General features: G+C 50.2%; 1 protein-coding gene across 1 annotated transcript in view; it reads left to right on the top strand.

The window, feature by feature from the left end:
- The first annotated feature begins 383 nt into the window (after positions 1 to 383).
- Positions 384 to 17,066, top strand: part of LOC130403562 (SH3 and multiple ankyrin repeat domains protein 2-like) — a 66,832-nt gene continuing 50,149 nt past the window's right edge. The window contains exons 1-5 of the mRNA XM_056607976.1: positions 384 to 400; positions 6,324 to 6,510; positions 13,728 to 13,931; positions 14,302 to 14,373; positions 16,684 to 16,792. Of these exons, the coding sequence (XP_056463951.1) occupies positions 384 to 400; positions 6,324 to 6,510; positions 13,728 to 13,931; positions 14,302 to 14,373; positions 16,684 to 16,792 (589 nt within the window). The remainder of the gene's footprint in view (positions 401 to 6,323; positions 6,511 to 13,727; positions 13,932 to 14,301; positions 14,374 to 16,683; positions 16,793 to 17,066) is intronic.

Raw genomic sequence — 17,066 nt, 5'->3', positions numbered from 1 at the left:
TTCCGTGGAGGTCTGCCCGCTCCTGTTCTGGCTCCAGGTGACAGTGAGAGTGAATGCTTTAGAGGTCAGCACATGCCCCTAACCCTAACCCTAACCCTCTCTCTGCCCTCGGTGTTCAACAAGCCGGAGAATGCTGCTCTCAACAGCTTGAACCATCAACATAGTAACTTTATCTTACACTGATTTACCATGAAATTCTTATACTGTATTTCATTTGGTTATCTATGTTGATTTGTTGCGTTAAATGGCCTTTATACAAATCGTTCTCAGCTGTGTGTGTGTGTGTGTGTGTGTGTGTGTGTGTGTGTGTGTGTGTGTGTGTGTGTGTGTGTGTGTGTGTGTGTGTGTGTGTGTGTGTGTGCGTTGTGGTAACCCGCTCCTCAATGTCTCGGGGTTCAAGGTACGTGTTACGCTTCGGAGTCAGGGTTAAGCCGAACTCGGCATTTATTACAATGATCTCTCACACAGGAAACACGCGCACTATACATAGGGTCTCCGTGAGCCTATAATAGGATGTGGTCTTGAGCGCTTCACCCGTGCCAGTCGCTCCTGTTCTCTCCTGTCGTCAGCTCTCGTGCTCCTTTTAAGATGGCCTCCTGGCCTTCTCCTCCAACCGGCCAAGTCTCCCCTATCTCCCTGATTGGGGGGTGAGAAGTGACGCTCTCTGTCGCCGGTTAGTGGGTGGCGGCGGCGGTTCCTCTGTGTATGAGTATACTCATATACTCATACACACGCTGTGGCATCCTGCTCCTCAAACCTCGGACCCACCCACCCACCCGGGCCGAGGTTTGAGGAGCAGGATGCCACAGCGTGTGTATGAGTATATGAGTATGTGTGTGTATGTGTTGTGTGTGTTTGTGTGCGTGCGTGCGTTTGAGTATTTATGGGTGTGTGTTTGTGTGTGTTGAGTGTGTCTGCATGTTATTTAGTGAGGTTGATTTTGTATTGATTAAAGTGGCGGGGGGTAGATTAGTAGGGGGCACTACGTGTGTGTGTGTGTGTGTGTGTGTGTGTGTGTGTGTGTGTGTGTGTGTGTGTGTGTGTGTGTGTGTGTGTGTGTGTGTGTGTGTGTGTGTGTGTGTGTGTGTGTGTGTGTGTGTGTGTGTCTGTCTATATCCTGAGCTCCTTGCAAAACTCCCAGTAGGGAATCCAAACAAAGATGGGTGCTCATAAAATGTTAACTGCAGCCTCTTAAATCTGGTGGCGCTTGAGTGCGTTCAGACAGAAGACGATATCTGTTGGGAAAGCTTTCACTGCTTTACAATAGCAAGAAGGAGGTCAGGGTAGCAACCAGCAAAAAGCTGAACCCTGTGAACGGAGCGGACACCAGACCGTCTTCAGACGGGGGACGGTGTGCTGCCGGCCTCCAGCCGACACTCTTCAACCTCTGAAGAACAAAACCATAGACCACGTCCGCACTGAGTGGACATGCCTCACACATGGGGAACAGAACAACCACCAGAGACACACACACAAACACACACACACACACACACACACACACACACACACACACACACACACACACACACACACACAACAATGCTCTGAACAAATGTGAGGCATGAAATCCAAAGGCTCAGCATTTGATTTTATGATTATTTTTTAAAGCGTTTACGTGCGTGTCAGTTCGCTGGTCTAATTTCCCCCGGTAGAACCGATCCACCTGATTGCATTCCCCTCTCTCCATGTGAGCTTTCTCCGCCCGAGCAGAAGACCCTCGCAAGCGGCCAGCTCTGAAAATGAAACGAATAGATTACAATATTCTTTATACGTAGACACAGGGCGTTCCGCATGCAGCAACGATCTGCAGGAAGAATTATGGGGGTTATTTTGGGGAGGCTGAGGCGGTCGGTGGTCTGGGGGGTTTCCCCCCTACCGACACGAGTGCCACTCCGCCTCTGTTCATCAGGATTCATTAAAGAGCCTGAACTGGCAGCCTCTACTGCCACTCAGCCTCTCCTGTCACTCAGCCTCTACTGTCACTCAGCCTCTACTGCCACTCAGCCTCTACTGTCACTCAGCCTCTACTGCCACTCACTCTCTACTGTTACTCAGCCTCTACTGTCACTCAGCCTCTACTGTCACTTAGCCTCTACTGCCACTCAGCCTCTACTGTCACTTAGCCTCTACTGTTACTCAGCCTCTACTGTCACTCAGCCTCTACCGTCACTCAGCCTCTACTGCCACTCAGCGGCCCTCCTGTCACTCAGCCTCTACTGTCAATCAGCCTCTCCTGTCACTCAGCCTCTACTGTCACTCAGCCTCTACCGTCACTCAGCCTCTACTGTCACTCAGCAGCCCTCCTGTCACTCAGCCTCTACTGTTAATCAGCCTCTCCTGTCACTCAGCCTCTACTGTCACTCAGCCTCTACCGTCACTCAGCCTCTACTGTCACTCAGCCTCTACTGTCACTCAGCCTCTACCGTCACTCAGCCTCTACTGTCACTCAGCCTCTACCGTCACTCAGCCTCTACTGCCACTCAGCCTCTACCGTCACTCAGCCTCTACTGCCACTCAGCCTCTACTGTCAATCAGCGGCCCTCCTGTCACTCAGCCTCTACCGTCTCTCAGCCTCTCCTGTCACTCAGCGGCCCTCCTGTCATTCAGCCTCTACTGCCACTCAGCCTCTACTGTCAATCAGCGGCCCTCCTGTCACTCAGCCTCTACTGTCACTCAGCCTCTACCGTCACTCAGCCTCTACCGTCACTCAGCCTCTACTGTCACTCAGCCTCTACCGTCACTCAGCGGCCCTCCTGTCACTCAGCCTCTACTGTCACTCAGCCTCTACTGTCACTCAGCCTCTACTGTCACTCAGCCTCTACCGTCTCTCAGCCTCTACTGTCACTCAGCCTCTACTGTCACTCAGCCTCTACTGTCACTCAGCCTCTACCATCACTCAGCCTCTACCGTCTCTCAGCCTCTCCTGTCACTCAGCCTCTACCCTCACTCAACCTCTCCTGTCACTCAGCCTCTCCTGTCACTCAGCCTCAACTGTCACTCAGCCTCTCCTGCCACTCAGCCTCATTAATCTGCGGCCCTCCTGTCACTCAGCTTCCCGGGGGTCCTTTCTGTTCTCCAGGGGACGAGGTTCCAAACTGTCAAACCGGTTCTCGCTTTAGAACAACAAGGAGAACAACCTCCCCAGCCTTCGTGAGGTGGATTCCTAAACACCAGTATGATCCCAACCAGAGGGAACCAGTGACGCTTGTAAACACTTGAGTGATTAGATATACATCTTTAGCATATTTCCCCGTTACCATGCCACTCCGATAACTGGTTCCAGGCAGTTTGAGCAGGAGCTGGTGGGTTCTAGCCTTGGACAACCTCTGGATGTTCTGTTTGGCAGCTAGTGATCTACTGGACTTAGGGTTAGGGTTAGTGACCTAACCCTAACCCTACTGGACCTACAGTGGATAACAGACTCACACTGGGTTTGTTTCTCTCAGGATTCTCCTTTGAAGTGAGACTCTAAGCAGGAGTCATTAGAATAATTGGATTCAATTCCTATTAAAATATGAGTCCAAAACACATTGAGACGGTTTTTAGTGTCATGGAAAATCATTAACACCGAAAGCTCTAGATATTGTTGTTGCACATATTTCTCCAAGCAGGTGGATGGATTTATAAGCAGTAAAGTGGTGGAGATATCTTTTTAGAAAGTTTCAGTATTAAGGTATTAACTACTAACAGCTCCTGATATAAACTATAGAACAAAGTATTATACTCATGTTAGCTGACTGTTGGTAAAGGAACTATTTTATTCCAGTGCATTTCTACTCTAAGAATTCCTATTTATGCTCTTGGAACTTCTATTCCAAAGATCTGCTTTTTCAATAGATCCTCTGTTGCTAGGCAATGTCAATTAACCCCGCCCCCTTAGCTGGTGTTGTATGGTAAAACGAGGTAACCTTTAAAGCAAAGCGGGGAAAACAAATGAATCATCTGTCAGATCGAACTAAGGTCACAAATAAGGTGAGAAACTGCACATTTGCAGCTCCTAGGTCCAGTCCAACAAGCATCCTGCTGACCAGAGCGCAGAATGACACACATTAGAGAGAGGTTTGTTTTATGAATTGTATCAATAATAATTATGGAGCACACATGGACAGTGGGAGATAAAACACAATGAGGAAAATGCATTTATGTTAAACCATATTCCAAACAACATGTTTGTGTGCACTTCAGGAAACAGTCCCAGATTGTTACATTCACATTTAGGGCATTAAGCAGACGCTTTTATCCAAAGCGACTTACAATAAGTACATTTGTCATAAGAAGTGCAACAATATATCGCTGTCGGTACAGTATGGATGTTCATAGAACCAAGTGCAAGTACAACAATCGCTAGGCTAACCAATTCCCTGTGTTACAGCAATGATAGCAGCTACTGCAGTTGCTACACAGTTAAGTACTATAATACAATACAACACAATACAATGTACAATGGTGGCCAGAAGGGGGAGGGTGGCTATGCAGAGTCGAGGTGGACTCTGAACAGGTGAGTCTTGAGTCTTTTTCGGAAGATAGTGAGCGACTCTGCGGTCCTGAGAATGGCAGGGAGCTCGTTCCACCACTGAGGTCCCAAAACCGAGAAAAGTTGTGACTTTGCTGATCGACCTTTGCTAGCTCTTAGCGATGGCGGCACCAGACGTCCAGCTGAGGTAGTTGAGCGGAGGGATCGAGCTGGGGTGTGTGGCTTTACCAATGCTTGGAGGTAGGCAGGGGCAGTTCCATCGACTGCCTTGTATGCCAGTACCATCGTCTTCAATTTTATGCGATTGTATTGTCATCATCAACTCACAGACATAACTGCCGTTCAGAAGAACCCAGTGAACCTACGGTGCAGAATGAGCTGTGTGTGTGTGTGTGTGTGGGTGTGTGTGTGTGTGTGTGTGTGTGTGTGTGTGTGCGTGCGGGTGTGCGTGTGTGCGTGTGTGCGTGTGTGCGTGTGTGCGTGTGTGTGTGTGTGTGTGTGTGTGTGAGTCCAGAACAGAACATCTGTTCTCTAATTGAAATGGGGAAGGCCTGTTAGGGTTAGTGTCAGGGTTAGGTTCGCTGTTTTCTTCAGAGGTATCTTGATCTGCTGACAGACTCATGAATGCCCGATAGATCACCGATAGGGTTAGGGTTAGTCACCGCTAACCTCTGCGTCCGCTGTGCTGTCTGAGTCACATGGCCCAGCCTACAGACTCTGTGGTTAGGGTTAGGGTTAGGGTCAGGGTTAGTCACCGCTAACCTCTGCGTCCGCTTTGCTGTCTGAGTCACATGGCCCAGCCTACAGACTCTTTGGTATCAGCTCAGTCCGTCTGAGGTGATTCTGTGGAACTCGTTGACGCGTTCAGAATGGACAGCTGCTCCTCATAGCGCTGTGGTGCTCAGGGACACGTTGGAGAGGTCTGTCTCCAGGGGGGACCCCCAGGAGGACCAGGGTTGAACGAGCCACGCTGCTCGGCTGTGCTGGGGTCGGAGGACCTTGTGGAGAGGAATAGGAGGATGAAGATTTGAATGAACGCTCGACTCCTCTAATGTCTACGTTCTCCGTGTCTCCCTGGTTCTCTCGCCGGGCTCTCTACTCTCCAGAGGTAACGATGTAGAGCAGCTGTCAGCCGCCAGGATTTGAATCGCTTTCATCGCACAGATACTAGGACTCGATAAATAGTTGTATTCTCTCTCCCTCGTGCACAAACACTCACACACACACAAACACACACACACACACACACACACACACACACACACACACACACACACACACACACACACACACACACACACACACACACACATATCCACACATTCATGCACGCACCAAACAATATACAATACTAACACAAAATGTTAAACCAATTATCTGCAAATATTTCATCCTGGCTCGTCTTTGGTGACAAAATGAAAAGGTTAACTTAAAACCATAACTTAAAATAAAATAAATAAAAGGCTTTGGGGAATATCTGGTTGAGACAAGTAAACACGTTCTGGTTATGAATGAAAGATACATGTATGAAGGCAAAAGGTGGAAGGAATTAAAAGGACATTTAATCTCTGTCTCACTCCCTCTCCCCCCCTCCCTCTCCCCCTTCCCTCTCCCTCCTTCTTTCCTCCCCCCTCTCCCTTTCTCTCCCTCTCCCCCCCCTCCCCTCATCTCTCCTTTTCCCCCCTCCCCCTCTCCCCCCACTCCCCCCCTCTCCCCCTCTCCCCCCCTCCCCCTCCCTCTCTCTGCCCCTCCCCCTCCCTCTCTCTCCCCCTCCCTGTCTCTACCCCTCCCTCTCGCTCCCCCCCTCCTCTCTCCAGCTGAAGGCTGCCCCCCCCCCCCGCCCTAGGAGTCCCACCTCCAGCGAGGATGAGATGGCTCAGAGTCTCTCTGACTACTCCGAGGACTCCGCCTCCGACCGGGAGGAGACCGTCTACGAGACCATAGGCCCCGCCCCCTCGGCCCCGCCCTACATGGAGGACGTGAGGACGCACTCCCTGGTGGTCCGCGTGCTCGTCCCCGACCTGCAGCAGACGGTGAGGGGGGGCTAGAGGCAGGGGCGCCCTGGGGCGAGGGACAGGTGCATTATGGGGCGGGGGACAGGTGCATTACAGGGCGGGGGACAGGTGCATTATGGGGCGGGGGACAGGTGCATTATGGGGCGGGGGACAGGTGCATTATGGGGCGGGGGACAGGTGCATTATGGGGCTGGGACAGGTGCATTATGGGGCGGGGGACAGGTGCATTATGGGGCTGGGGACAGGTGCATTATGGGGCGGGGGACAGGTGCATTCTGGGGCGGGGGTAGGTGCATTATGGGGCTGGGGACAGGTGCATTATGGGGCGGGAGACAGGTGCATTCTGGGTCGGGGGCAGGTGCATTATGGGGGGGGGGACAGGTGCATTATGGGGCGGGGGACAGGTGCATTATGGGGCTGGGGACAGGTGCATTATGGGGCGGGGGACAGGTGCATTATGGGGCGGGGGACAGGTGCATTATGGGGCGGGGGACAGGTCAATTATGGCGCTAGGGACAGGTGCATTATGGGGCGGGGGACAGGTGCATTATGGGGCGGGGGACAGGTGCATTATTGGGCGGGGGACAGGTGCATTATGGGGCGGGGGACAAGTGCATTATGGGGCGGGGGACAGGTGCATTATGGGGCGGGGGACAGGTGCATTATGGGGCTGGGGACAGGTGCATTATGGGGCGGGGGACAGGTGCATTCTGGGTCGGGGGCAGGTGCATTATGGGGCGGGGGACAGGTGCATTATGGGGCGGGGGACAGGTGCATTATGGGGCTGGGGACAGATGCATTATGGGGCGGGGGACAGGTGCATTATGGGGCGGGGGACAGGTGCATTATGGGGCGGGGGACAGGTGCATTATGGGGCGGGGGACAAGTGCATTATGGGGCGGGGGACAGGTGCATTATGGGGCTGGGGACAGGTGCATTCTTGGAGGATCCACAGGTTCCTCTGGGAGGCAACTGGCTGCTGTGATCTTTATACTGGAGCAGTTCTGAGGGTGTGGATACGAAGTAGTACTTACTACCAGAGAGTAGTACTTATACTACCGAGTACTAAGTATCCTTCTTCCGGTCAGAGCCTCTCTGTCGGGGATCTGTAGCATTTTAGTCAGTTCAAATATTTTTTTCTTTCTTGATTGAATTTAAAATGAAAACTTAAATAACTTACTTCTGACTTAACTAAAGATGATGAATCAAAGATCCTGAAAGCAATTTAACTGTATCAAATATTCTTCGGCATAGCATCATTTTGTTTCATTGTGCTTTGCTCTTTCCAAAAAGCCTATTTTAAATGAGCGATTAGGAAAGTGTTGGTGTTGAAAAAAATCTAGCTTGTTATGTTGGTTTATTGCAACCGCTGTCATGGTTACTATGTCGCCATATATAAAATGGAAGGGATTCTAGTGCACCTGGTTCATTAAACAACACCTTAACGAGAGTTAAACAGCCAGCTCATCTTCAACAGCTGCATTTCTAATATGTGTAATAAACATATTATCAATGCTTATGATGATTTATAGAGAGGAACTTCTATAAAGTGAATACAGATACAGGTCACAGTGGGTAGGGATCCTGACAGTCAAATACAGCATGCTTTTACAGGGTGTTATGTGCAGATCTGCTCCATGTTTTGCAGTGCTCCTGGAGCTCCTCCTTCAGCCCCTCCTTCTCCTCGTTACCTGGCACCTGCTGTTGCCTTTAAGGCCTGGGAGGCTTCATTCACTCGCTCTCTAGCCAGGGCCAGCAGCATGGTCCTCATTCACCAGTCTGTTTAACCTTGTGTAACAATAAACCCGGTTTTTCGTATATTTAATCCTTGTTTGTCGACTTCATGTTACTTCCCTCGAGCCGGGTCGTAACACAGGGATCGATTTGATAGCATAGCCACGATAGTATAGTGGCTATGCTATCACTATACAACCACTAGCTAGCTGTCAAACAATATATCCTACCTATATTCCAAAAAGCTTCTCCACATGAAAGCCCTGCACAGCTGGACTGGCTGTGGGAGGCAGTGTGGCCTAGATATGAGTCAGTATGTGTTAGGCCTAGCTATGAGGCAGTATGTGTTAGGCCTAGCTATGAGTCAGTATGTGTTAGGCCTAGCTATGAGTCAGTATGTGTTAGGCCTAGGTATGAGGCAGTATGTGTTAGGCCTAGCTGTGAGGCAGTATGTGTTAGGCCTAGGTATGAGGCAGTATGTGTTAGGCCTAGCTATGAGGCACTATGTGTTAGGCCTAGGCATGAGGCAGTATGTGTTAGGCCTAGCTATGAGGCAGTATGTGTTAGGCCTAGGTATGAGGCAGTATGTGTTAGGCCTAGCTATGAGTCAGTATGTGTTAGGCCTAGCTATGAGTCAGTATGTGTTAGGCCTAGCTATGAGGCACTATGTGTTAGGCCTAGCTATGAGGCACTATGTGTTAGGCCTAGGTATGAGGCAGTATGTGTTAGGCCTAGCTATGAGGCAGTATGTGTTAGGCCTAGGTATGAGGCAGTATGTGTTAGGCCTAGCTATGAGGCACTATGTGTTAGGCCTAGGCATGAGGCAGTATGTGTTAGGCCTAGCTATGAGGCAGTATGTGTTAGGCCTAGGTATGAGGCAGTATGTGTTAGGCCTAGCTATGAGTCAGTATGTGTTAGGCCTAGCTATGAGTCAGTATGTGTTAGGCCTAGCTATGAGGCACTATGTGTTAGGCCTAGCTATGAGGCACTATGTGTTTGGCCTAGGTATGAGGCAGTATGTGTTAGGCCTAGCTATGAGGCAGTATGTGTTAGGCCTAGGTATGAGGCAGTATGTGTTAGGCCTAGCTATGAGGCACTATGTGTTAGGCCTAGGCATGAGGCAGTATGTGTTAGGCCTAGGTATGAGGCAGTATGTGTTAGGCCTAATTATGAGGCAGTATGTGTTAGGCCTAGCTATGAGTCAGTATGTGTTAGGCCAAGCTATGAGTCAGTATGTGTTAGGCCTAATTATGAGGCAGTATGTGTTAGGCCTAGCTATGAGGCAGTATGTGTTAGGCCTAGCTATGAGGCACTATGTGTTAGGCCTAGCTATGAGGCACTATGTGTTAGGCCTAGCTATGAGGCACTATGTGTTAGGCCTAGCTATGAGGCAGTATGTGTTAGGCCTAGCTATGAGGCAGTATGTGTTAGGGTTAGCTATGAGGCAGTATGTGTTAGGCCTAGCTATGAGGCAGTATGTGTTAGGCCTAGCTATGAGGCAGTATGTGTGTTCATCCTATTGATGGACAGGCCAGCTCCAGCAGCAGGGATGCGGCGGACGTCAGTGGGGTGGGGGACCCATGGTGGATGAATGAATTAATACATGCTGGCTGATTCACTCAAACAGCAGGCGTCAGTAGAGGCAAGGTGGGAGACCCCGACGATCAGAGTGGTTGGGCACATACACATCTGCTCACTACCTACATACCTAAATACGACATGCTGGTGTGTAGTATATCTATATATACTACATACCTGTAGTATATATAGATATACTACACACCAGTATGTCGTATTTAGGTTTGTAGTATATATAGATATACTGCACACCAGTATCTAGTGGGCAGGTGTGTAGTATATCTATATATACTAAACACCTGCCCACTACATACTGGTGTGTAGTATACCTATATATACTACATACCTAAATACTACATCTTTGTGTGTAGTATATCTATATATACTACATACCTAAATACTACATCCTTGTGTGTAGTATATCTATATATGCTACGTGTGTAGGTCTGGTGTGTAGTATAGCTTAGTGCTATAATACACCTGCCTTCGGACGACATCCTGATCACAATTATGGCAGTGAAATCTTTTGTTACTAATTGCTGCTTTACGACAAAATACGGTCGCTATGGCGATACATTCAAATGGGGTAATGGTTTGTGCTTGTATGCACATGTTCATACATGTGGGTGTGTGTGTGTGAGTGTGTGTGTGTGTGTGGGGGGGGGGGGGGGCATGCTTTGATGTGTATAAAAGCCCATTCACATGTGTGCACTTAAGGATGTGATTCAACATCGAGCACTCAGTGGAACCACTTGATCACATGATCGTGTAAGCACACACACACACACACACACACACACACACACACACACACACACACACACACACACACACACACACACACCCTAATGGTATCACCCCCTCCTCAAGCTCACTCTTATCAGTACTACAACTTGATTACGTTCTATCCCAAACATGAGCCTTATTCCACCTCCTCCACGTTCCACAACATCATTACCTCCGTCCTTTAATCCTGCTTTCTTCACCCATGATGTACTGTGATATGAAGCAACACCCCCTGCAGCTCAGTTCCACAGGGTGGGGCTGCTAGTGAAGGGCGGCCTTACTGCTAGTTAAGGGCTGTGTAGCCGCTAGTGAAGGGCGGCCTTACTGCTAGTTAAGGGCTGTGTAGCCGCTAGTGAAGGGCGGCATTACTGCTAGTTAAGGACTGTGTAGCCGCTAGTGAAGGGTGGCCTTACTGCTAGTTAAGGGCTGTGTAGCCGCTAGTGAAGGACGGCCTTACTGCTAGTTAAGGGCTGTGTAGCCGCTAGTGAAGGGCGGCCTTACTGCTAGTTAAGGACTGTGTAGCCGCTAGTGAAGGGCGGCCTTACTGCTAGTTAAGGACTGTGTAGCCGCTAGTGAAGGGCGGCCTTACTGCTAGTTAAGGGCTCTGTGAGCTGCTAGTTAAGGGCTCTGTGAGCTGCTAGCTAAGGGCTGCATTACTGCTAGTTAAGTGCTCTGTGCGCCGCTAGCTAGGGGCTCTATATAGCTGCACTAGACATGATGGAACAGATGAAATTGGGGTACGACCGTCACAAAAGCAGGTTAAGAAATAAAAAGGAAGAAAATGGTAAAATGGGTCAAAGGAGGAAGATAATGAATGCAATGTTTTTTTACGCACCACCCCCCTTTAATATGCCTTTATTTGAGCTCCCTGACTGAATGTTAAATCATTTAATTTGTTTCTCACTAACAAAACAGTTTGGGAAAAATGATTGAAAAGCCTAACCCTTGTTGCTTTTGCAAGGTATGGTCTCTCATTCTCCTTTCTTGAGATTGTGAAGTGGATTTGGCTCATGCTGGGGTGGGGGGGGGATTTAAACATAGAGAGTAATAATACATTTAGGCGTTTCCAAAATGCTGGACGACATTCAAAGCAGTGCCTGTGCCAAAGACATTTTCCTTTCTGTGAAAAAAAAAGAAAGAAAATCAGATTGTAATTTCCCATCAATCACCGTCTTTTGTCGATGTTTAAATGACCTAGGAAGAGGATGATTCGGAAAGGAAATATTGCCATGGCGATTTGCCGAGGTATTCAGCCAGTCATCAGAGAGAGGGTTATCAGCAGGAAACAGCAGGGGTCTCACCAGACGTTGGTACCTTAAACCTACATCTCCTGGTCCAGCTTCATGCTGCTCTGCTGCCCCCCCTCCTCTCTCCTCTCTCCTCTCTCCTCTCTCCTCTCTCCTCCTTCCTCTCTCCTCTCATTTCTCCCCTCTCTCCTTCTTCCTCTCCCCTCTCTCCTCTCTCCTCCTTCCTCTCACCTCTCCTCTCTCTCCTCTCTCCTCCTCTCCTCTCTCCTCCTCTCCTCTCTCCTCTCCTCTCTCTCCTCCCCTCTCTCCTCTCTCCTCTCCTCTCTCCTCTCTCCTCTCTCTCCTCCCCTCTCTCCTCTCTCCTCTCCCCTCTCTCCTCTCTCCTCCTTCCTCTCACCTCTCCTCTCTCTCCTCTCTCCTCCTCTCCTCTCTCCTCCTCTCCTCTCTCCTCTCCTCTCTCTCCTCCCCTCTCTCCTCTCTCCTCTCCTCTCTCCTCTCTCCTCTCTCTCCTCCCCTCTCTCCTCTCTCCTCTCCTCTCTCTCCGCTCTCCTCCTCTCCTCTCTCCTTCTCTCCTCTCTCCTCTTCTCTCTCTCCTATCCCCTCTCCTCTCTCCCCTCTCTCCTCTCCTCTCTCTCCTCCCCTCTCTCCTCTCCCCTCTCCTCCTCTCTTCTCTCCTCTCTCCTCTCCCCTCTCCTCTCTCCCCTCCTCTCCTCCCCTCTCTCCTCTCTCTCCTCCCCTCTCTCCTCTCTCTCCTCCCCTCTCTCCTCTCCCCTCTCCTCCTCTCTCCTCCCCTCTCTCCTCTCTCCTCTCTCCTCTCCCCTCTCTCCTCTCCTCTCTCTCCTCCTCTCTCCTCTCTTCTCTCCTCTCTCCTCTCCCCTCTCCTCTCTCCCCTCCTCTCTCCCCTCTCTCCTCTTCCCTCTCCTCCTCTCTCCTCTCCTCTCTCCTCCTCCGATTAGCCGAGTGGTTTCAGGGCTAAGCCCTCATCACTCGCTCAGCAGCACGTCCAGTTGTATATACACACACACACATACACACACACACACACACATACACACACATGCTCACACACATGCACACACACGCTCACACACATGCACACACACGCTCACACACACACGCTCACACGCACACACACGCTCACACACGCACACACGCTCACACACACACACACACACACAAATGCTCTCTCACACGCTCACACACACACACGCTCACACACGCTCACACACAGACACATACACGCTCACAGATGCTCACACACGCGCACACACACACACACACACACACACACACACACACACACACACACACACACACACACACACAGACACACACACACACACACACACACACACACACACACACACACACACACACACACACACACACACACACATAGCAGCAGTAATCCTCAGCTGAATCCCGCTTTGTGTTTTGTTCCGGCGTTGAGTCGCTCAGAGTTTGAGGAGGAGCGAGAGAGAAGCTTCTGGAGGGGTTCCTCTGGGAGTTGGGGCTCCGCCTCTAGGATGAGTCGTGGCTCCGCCTCCGATGATGGCTGTCTTAAGTAAATCATTAACAGAGTAAACTCTTCATCTGTTCCAGGATTGATTTTGAGATCCTGAAAACTTGTTGTCCATCAATGGTGCAAGAAAAACTGATCTCTGATGTGGCTCACATTTAAAAAGAAAAGCAGTAAACTATTTAGGCAACTTATATCTTTTCTTAACGATGCAATGGCAACTTTGATGACATCCTCTACTGATCCTAACATTAATCCTATTATCTCTTTATCAACGAAGGTGAGAGCTGAGGCTCTCATGAGTTCCCTGTGATTGATCAGGTGAAGAGGTGTGGAACCGGCGTCATTGATCTTCCCCTCCTCCTCCTCAGAAATGCATGCGCTTCAACCCGGACGCCAGCGTGTGGGCGGCCACGCAGCGCGTGCTCTGCTCGCTGAGCCGTGGTCTGAAGGACGCGCTGAACTACGGCCTCTTCCAGCCTGCCAGCGGCGGCCGCGACGGGAAGTTCCTGGACGAGGAGCGCGTGCTCAGGGAGTACCCTCAGCCAGTCGGCCAGGGGGTCCCGTCCTTAGAGGTACGATCAATCAGCTAGGGTGTCCCCTCGTTAGAGGTACAGCCACTCAGCTAGGGGGTCCCTCGTTAGGGGTACAGCCACTCAGCTAGGGGGTCCCTCGTTAGGGGTACAGCCACTCAGCTAGGGGGTCCCTCGTTAGAGGTACAGCTGTAAGGTCAACAGTAGAAGTTTATCAGAGTTTTGTAAGGGTTAACGCTTTGCGTAACTGTAACTGTGTAGCTTTAACACTTTGGGATTCCTCCCACTGATGGGCGCTTTAGTGGCCTACAATAAACGTTAAAGGAAGTGTTTCTACACCAGGTTTCCCATGGCTTTGTGTCTCATTTGTTAGTATCATAAACCTTTCCCTTTCCTATGGAACCCCACACAGTTCCGCTACAAGAGCCGAGTGTACAGGCAGCCTCACGTCGACGAGAAGATGATCTCCAAACTACACACCAAGGTAGGTCTTCAGTGAGCTCCTCCCCCTCCTCCTCCTCCTCCTCCTCCTCCTCCTCCCCCTTCTGCTCCTCCTCCTCTCCTCCTCTCCTCCTCCCCTGTCCTCCCCTTTCTGCTCCTCCTTCTCTCCTCTCCTCCACCCCCCCTCCCCCTCCTCCTCCTCTCCCCCTCCTACTCTCTTCTCCTCCTCCTCCTCTCCTCCTCTCTTCCCCTCCTCCTCCCTCCTCCTCCTCTCCTCCTCCTCCTCCTTTCATCTCCACCACCTCCTCCTTTTCCCCCTCTTTCCCTCCCCCTCTTCCTCCTCTCCCCCTCCACCTCCTCCTCCACCTCCTCCTCCACCTCCTCCTCCACCCCCCCTCCCCCTCTTCCTCCTCTCCCCCTCCACCTCCCCCTCCACCTCCTCCTCCTCCTCCTCCTCCTCCACCTCCTCCTCCACCTCCTCCTCCACCTCCTCCTCCACTGGGACACGCCCCTCTTATCTATTCTTGCCGTGTGGCCTGGAAAAGGCAGGCGGTAAAGAACCGGAATGGGCCGGTTGTTCCAGCGGACTCTGAGACCATCCTGATATTCACCACACATTAAAAAGGCAATTCAGAGTGAGGGTCCTCCATCTGGGCCCTTAATGAACGAGTAATGAGCTCCCCTTAATAAGGAGTGATGTGCTCTTGTTCCCCTTAATGAACGAGTGATAAGCTCCCCTTAATGAAGGAGTGATGCGCTCTGCTTCCCCTTAATGAAGGAGTGATGAGCTCCCCTTAAAGGAGTGATGAGCTCCCGTTGATGAAGGAGTGATGAGCTCCCCTTAATGAACGAGTGATGAGCTCCCCTTAATGAACGAGTGATAAGCTCCCCTTAATGAAGGAGTGATGCGCTCTGCTTCCCCTTAATGAAGGAGTGATGAGCTCCCCTTAAAGGAGTGATGAGCTCCCGTTGATGAAGGAGTGATGAGCTCCCCTTAATGAAGGAGTGATGAGCTCCCCTTAATGAACGAGTGATGAGCTCCCCTTAATGAACGAGTGATAAGCTCCCCTTAATGAAGGAGTGATGCGCTCTGCTTCCCCTTAATGAAGGAGTGATGAGCTCCCCTTAAAGGAGTGATGAGCTCCCGTTGATGAAGGAGTGATGAGCTCCCCTTAATGAAGGAGTGATGAGCTCCCCTTAATGAACGAGTGATGAGCTCCCCTTAATAAAGGAGTGATGAGCTCCCCTTGATGAAGGAGTGATGTGTTCTGGTTCCCCTTAATAAAGGAGTGATGAGCTCCCCTTATTGAAGGAGTGATGAGCTCCCCTTAATGAACGAGTGATGAGCTCCCCTTAATAAAGGAGTGACGAGCTCCCCTTAATAAAGGAGTGATGAGCTCTGGTTCCCCTTAATGAAGGAGTGATGAGCTCCCCTTAATAAAGGAATGATGAGCTCCCCTTAATGAAGGAATGATGTGTTCTGGTTCCCCTAAATAAAGGAGTGATGAGCTCCCCTTAATGAAGGAGTGATGAGCTCCCCTTAATGAAGGAGTGATGAGCTCCCCTTAATGAAGGAGTGATGAGCTCCCCTTATTGAAGGAGTGATGAGCTCCCCTTAATGAAGGAGTGATGAGCTCTGGTTCCCCTTAATGAAGGATTGATGAGCTCCCCTTAATGAAGGAGTGATGAACTCCCCTTAATGAAGGAGTGATGAGCTCCCCTTAATGAAGGAGTGATGAGCTCTGGTTCCCCTTAATGAAGGAGTGATGAGCTCCCCTTAATGAAGGAGTCATGAGCTCCCCTTAATGAAGGAGTGATGATCTCCCCTTAATGAAGGAGTGATGAGTTCCCCTTAATGAAGGAGTGATGAGCTCCCCTTAATGAAGGATTGATGAGCTCTGGTTCCCCTTAATGAAGGAGTGATGAGCTCCTCTTAATGAAGGAGTGATGAGCTCCCCTTAATAAAGGAGTGATGAGCTCCCCTTAATGAAGGAGTGATGAGCTCCCCTTAATGAAGGAGTGATGAGCTCCCCTTAATGAAGGAGTGATGAGCTCCCCTTAATGAAGGAGTCATGAGCTCCCCTTAATGAAGGAGTGGTGAGCTCTTGCTCTGGTTGGTTGGTGTTGTTATTGTCGTGTTGGTTGTTGTTGATTTTGTCATTTTGGATATGTTGTTGTTGTTGTGGTTGGTTGATGTTGTTGTTGTCATTGGTTGAAGTTGTTGTTAATGTTGTTGTTGTTGATGTTGTCGTTGTTGTTGTGATTGGTTGATGTTATTGTGGTTGTTGTTGTTGTTGTTGTTGTGTTGGATATTGTTGATGTTATTGTGGTTGTTGTTGTTGTTGTTGTGCAGGCCAATTTGAGGAAGTTCTTGGAGCTGATCCAGAACCAGCAGGTGGACAAAGTGTCCAGACTGCTGGAGAGAGGGCTGGACCCCAACTACCAGGACCCCCACAGCGGAGGTGAACCCCCCCCCCCCCCCCCCCACCACACACACACGCACACACACACACACACACACGCACACGCACACGCAAACGCAAATGCAAACAATCATATACACATAAACATATTCACACAAAGCCACACACACACAAACACGCAGCCCGATCGGCAGAACTCTGACAGCAGACACAAAGAGAGCGGGCAGGACAGAGGCACGCCTGCTTTGGTTAGGGAACATCTCTATGTCTAGATCTATAGATATAGAGAGAAATCTCTATATATAGAGAGATT

This window comes from Gadus chalcogrammus, chromosome 14 (genome assembly GCF_026213295.1).
Source record: "Gadus chalcogrammus isolate NIFS_2021 chromosome 14, NIFS_Gcha_1.0, whole genome shotgun sequence".
Lineage (NCBI taxonomy): Eukaryota > Metazoa > Chordata > Actinopteri > Gadiformes > Gadidae > Gadus > Gadus chalcogrammus.
The sequence above is the reverse complement of the archived record's forward strand: the minus strand, read 5'-3'. Positions and strand labels throughout refer to the sequence as shown.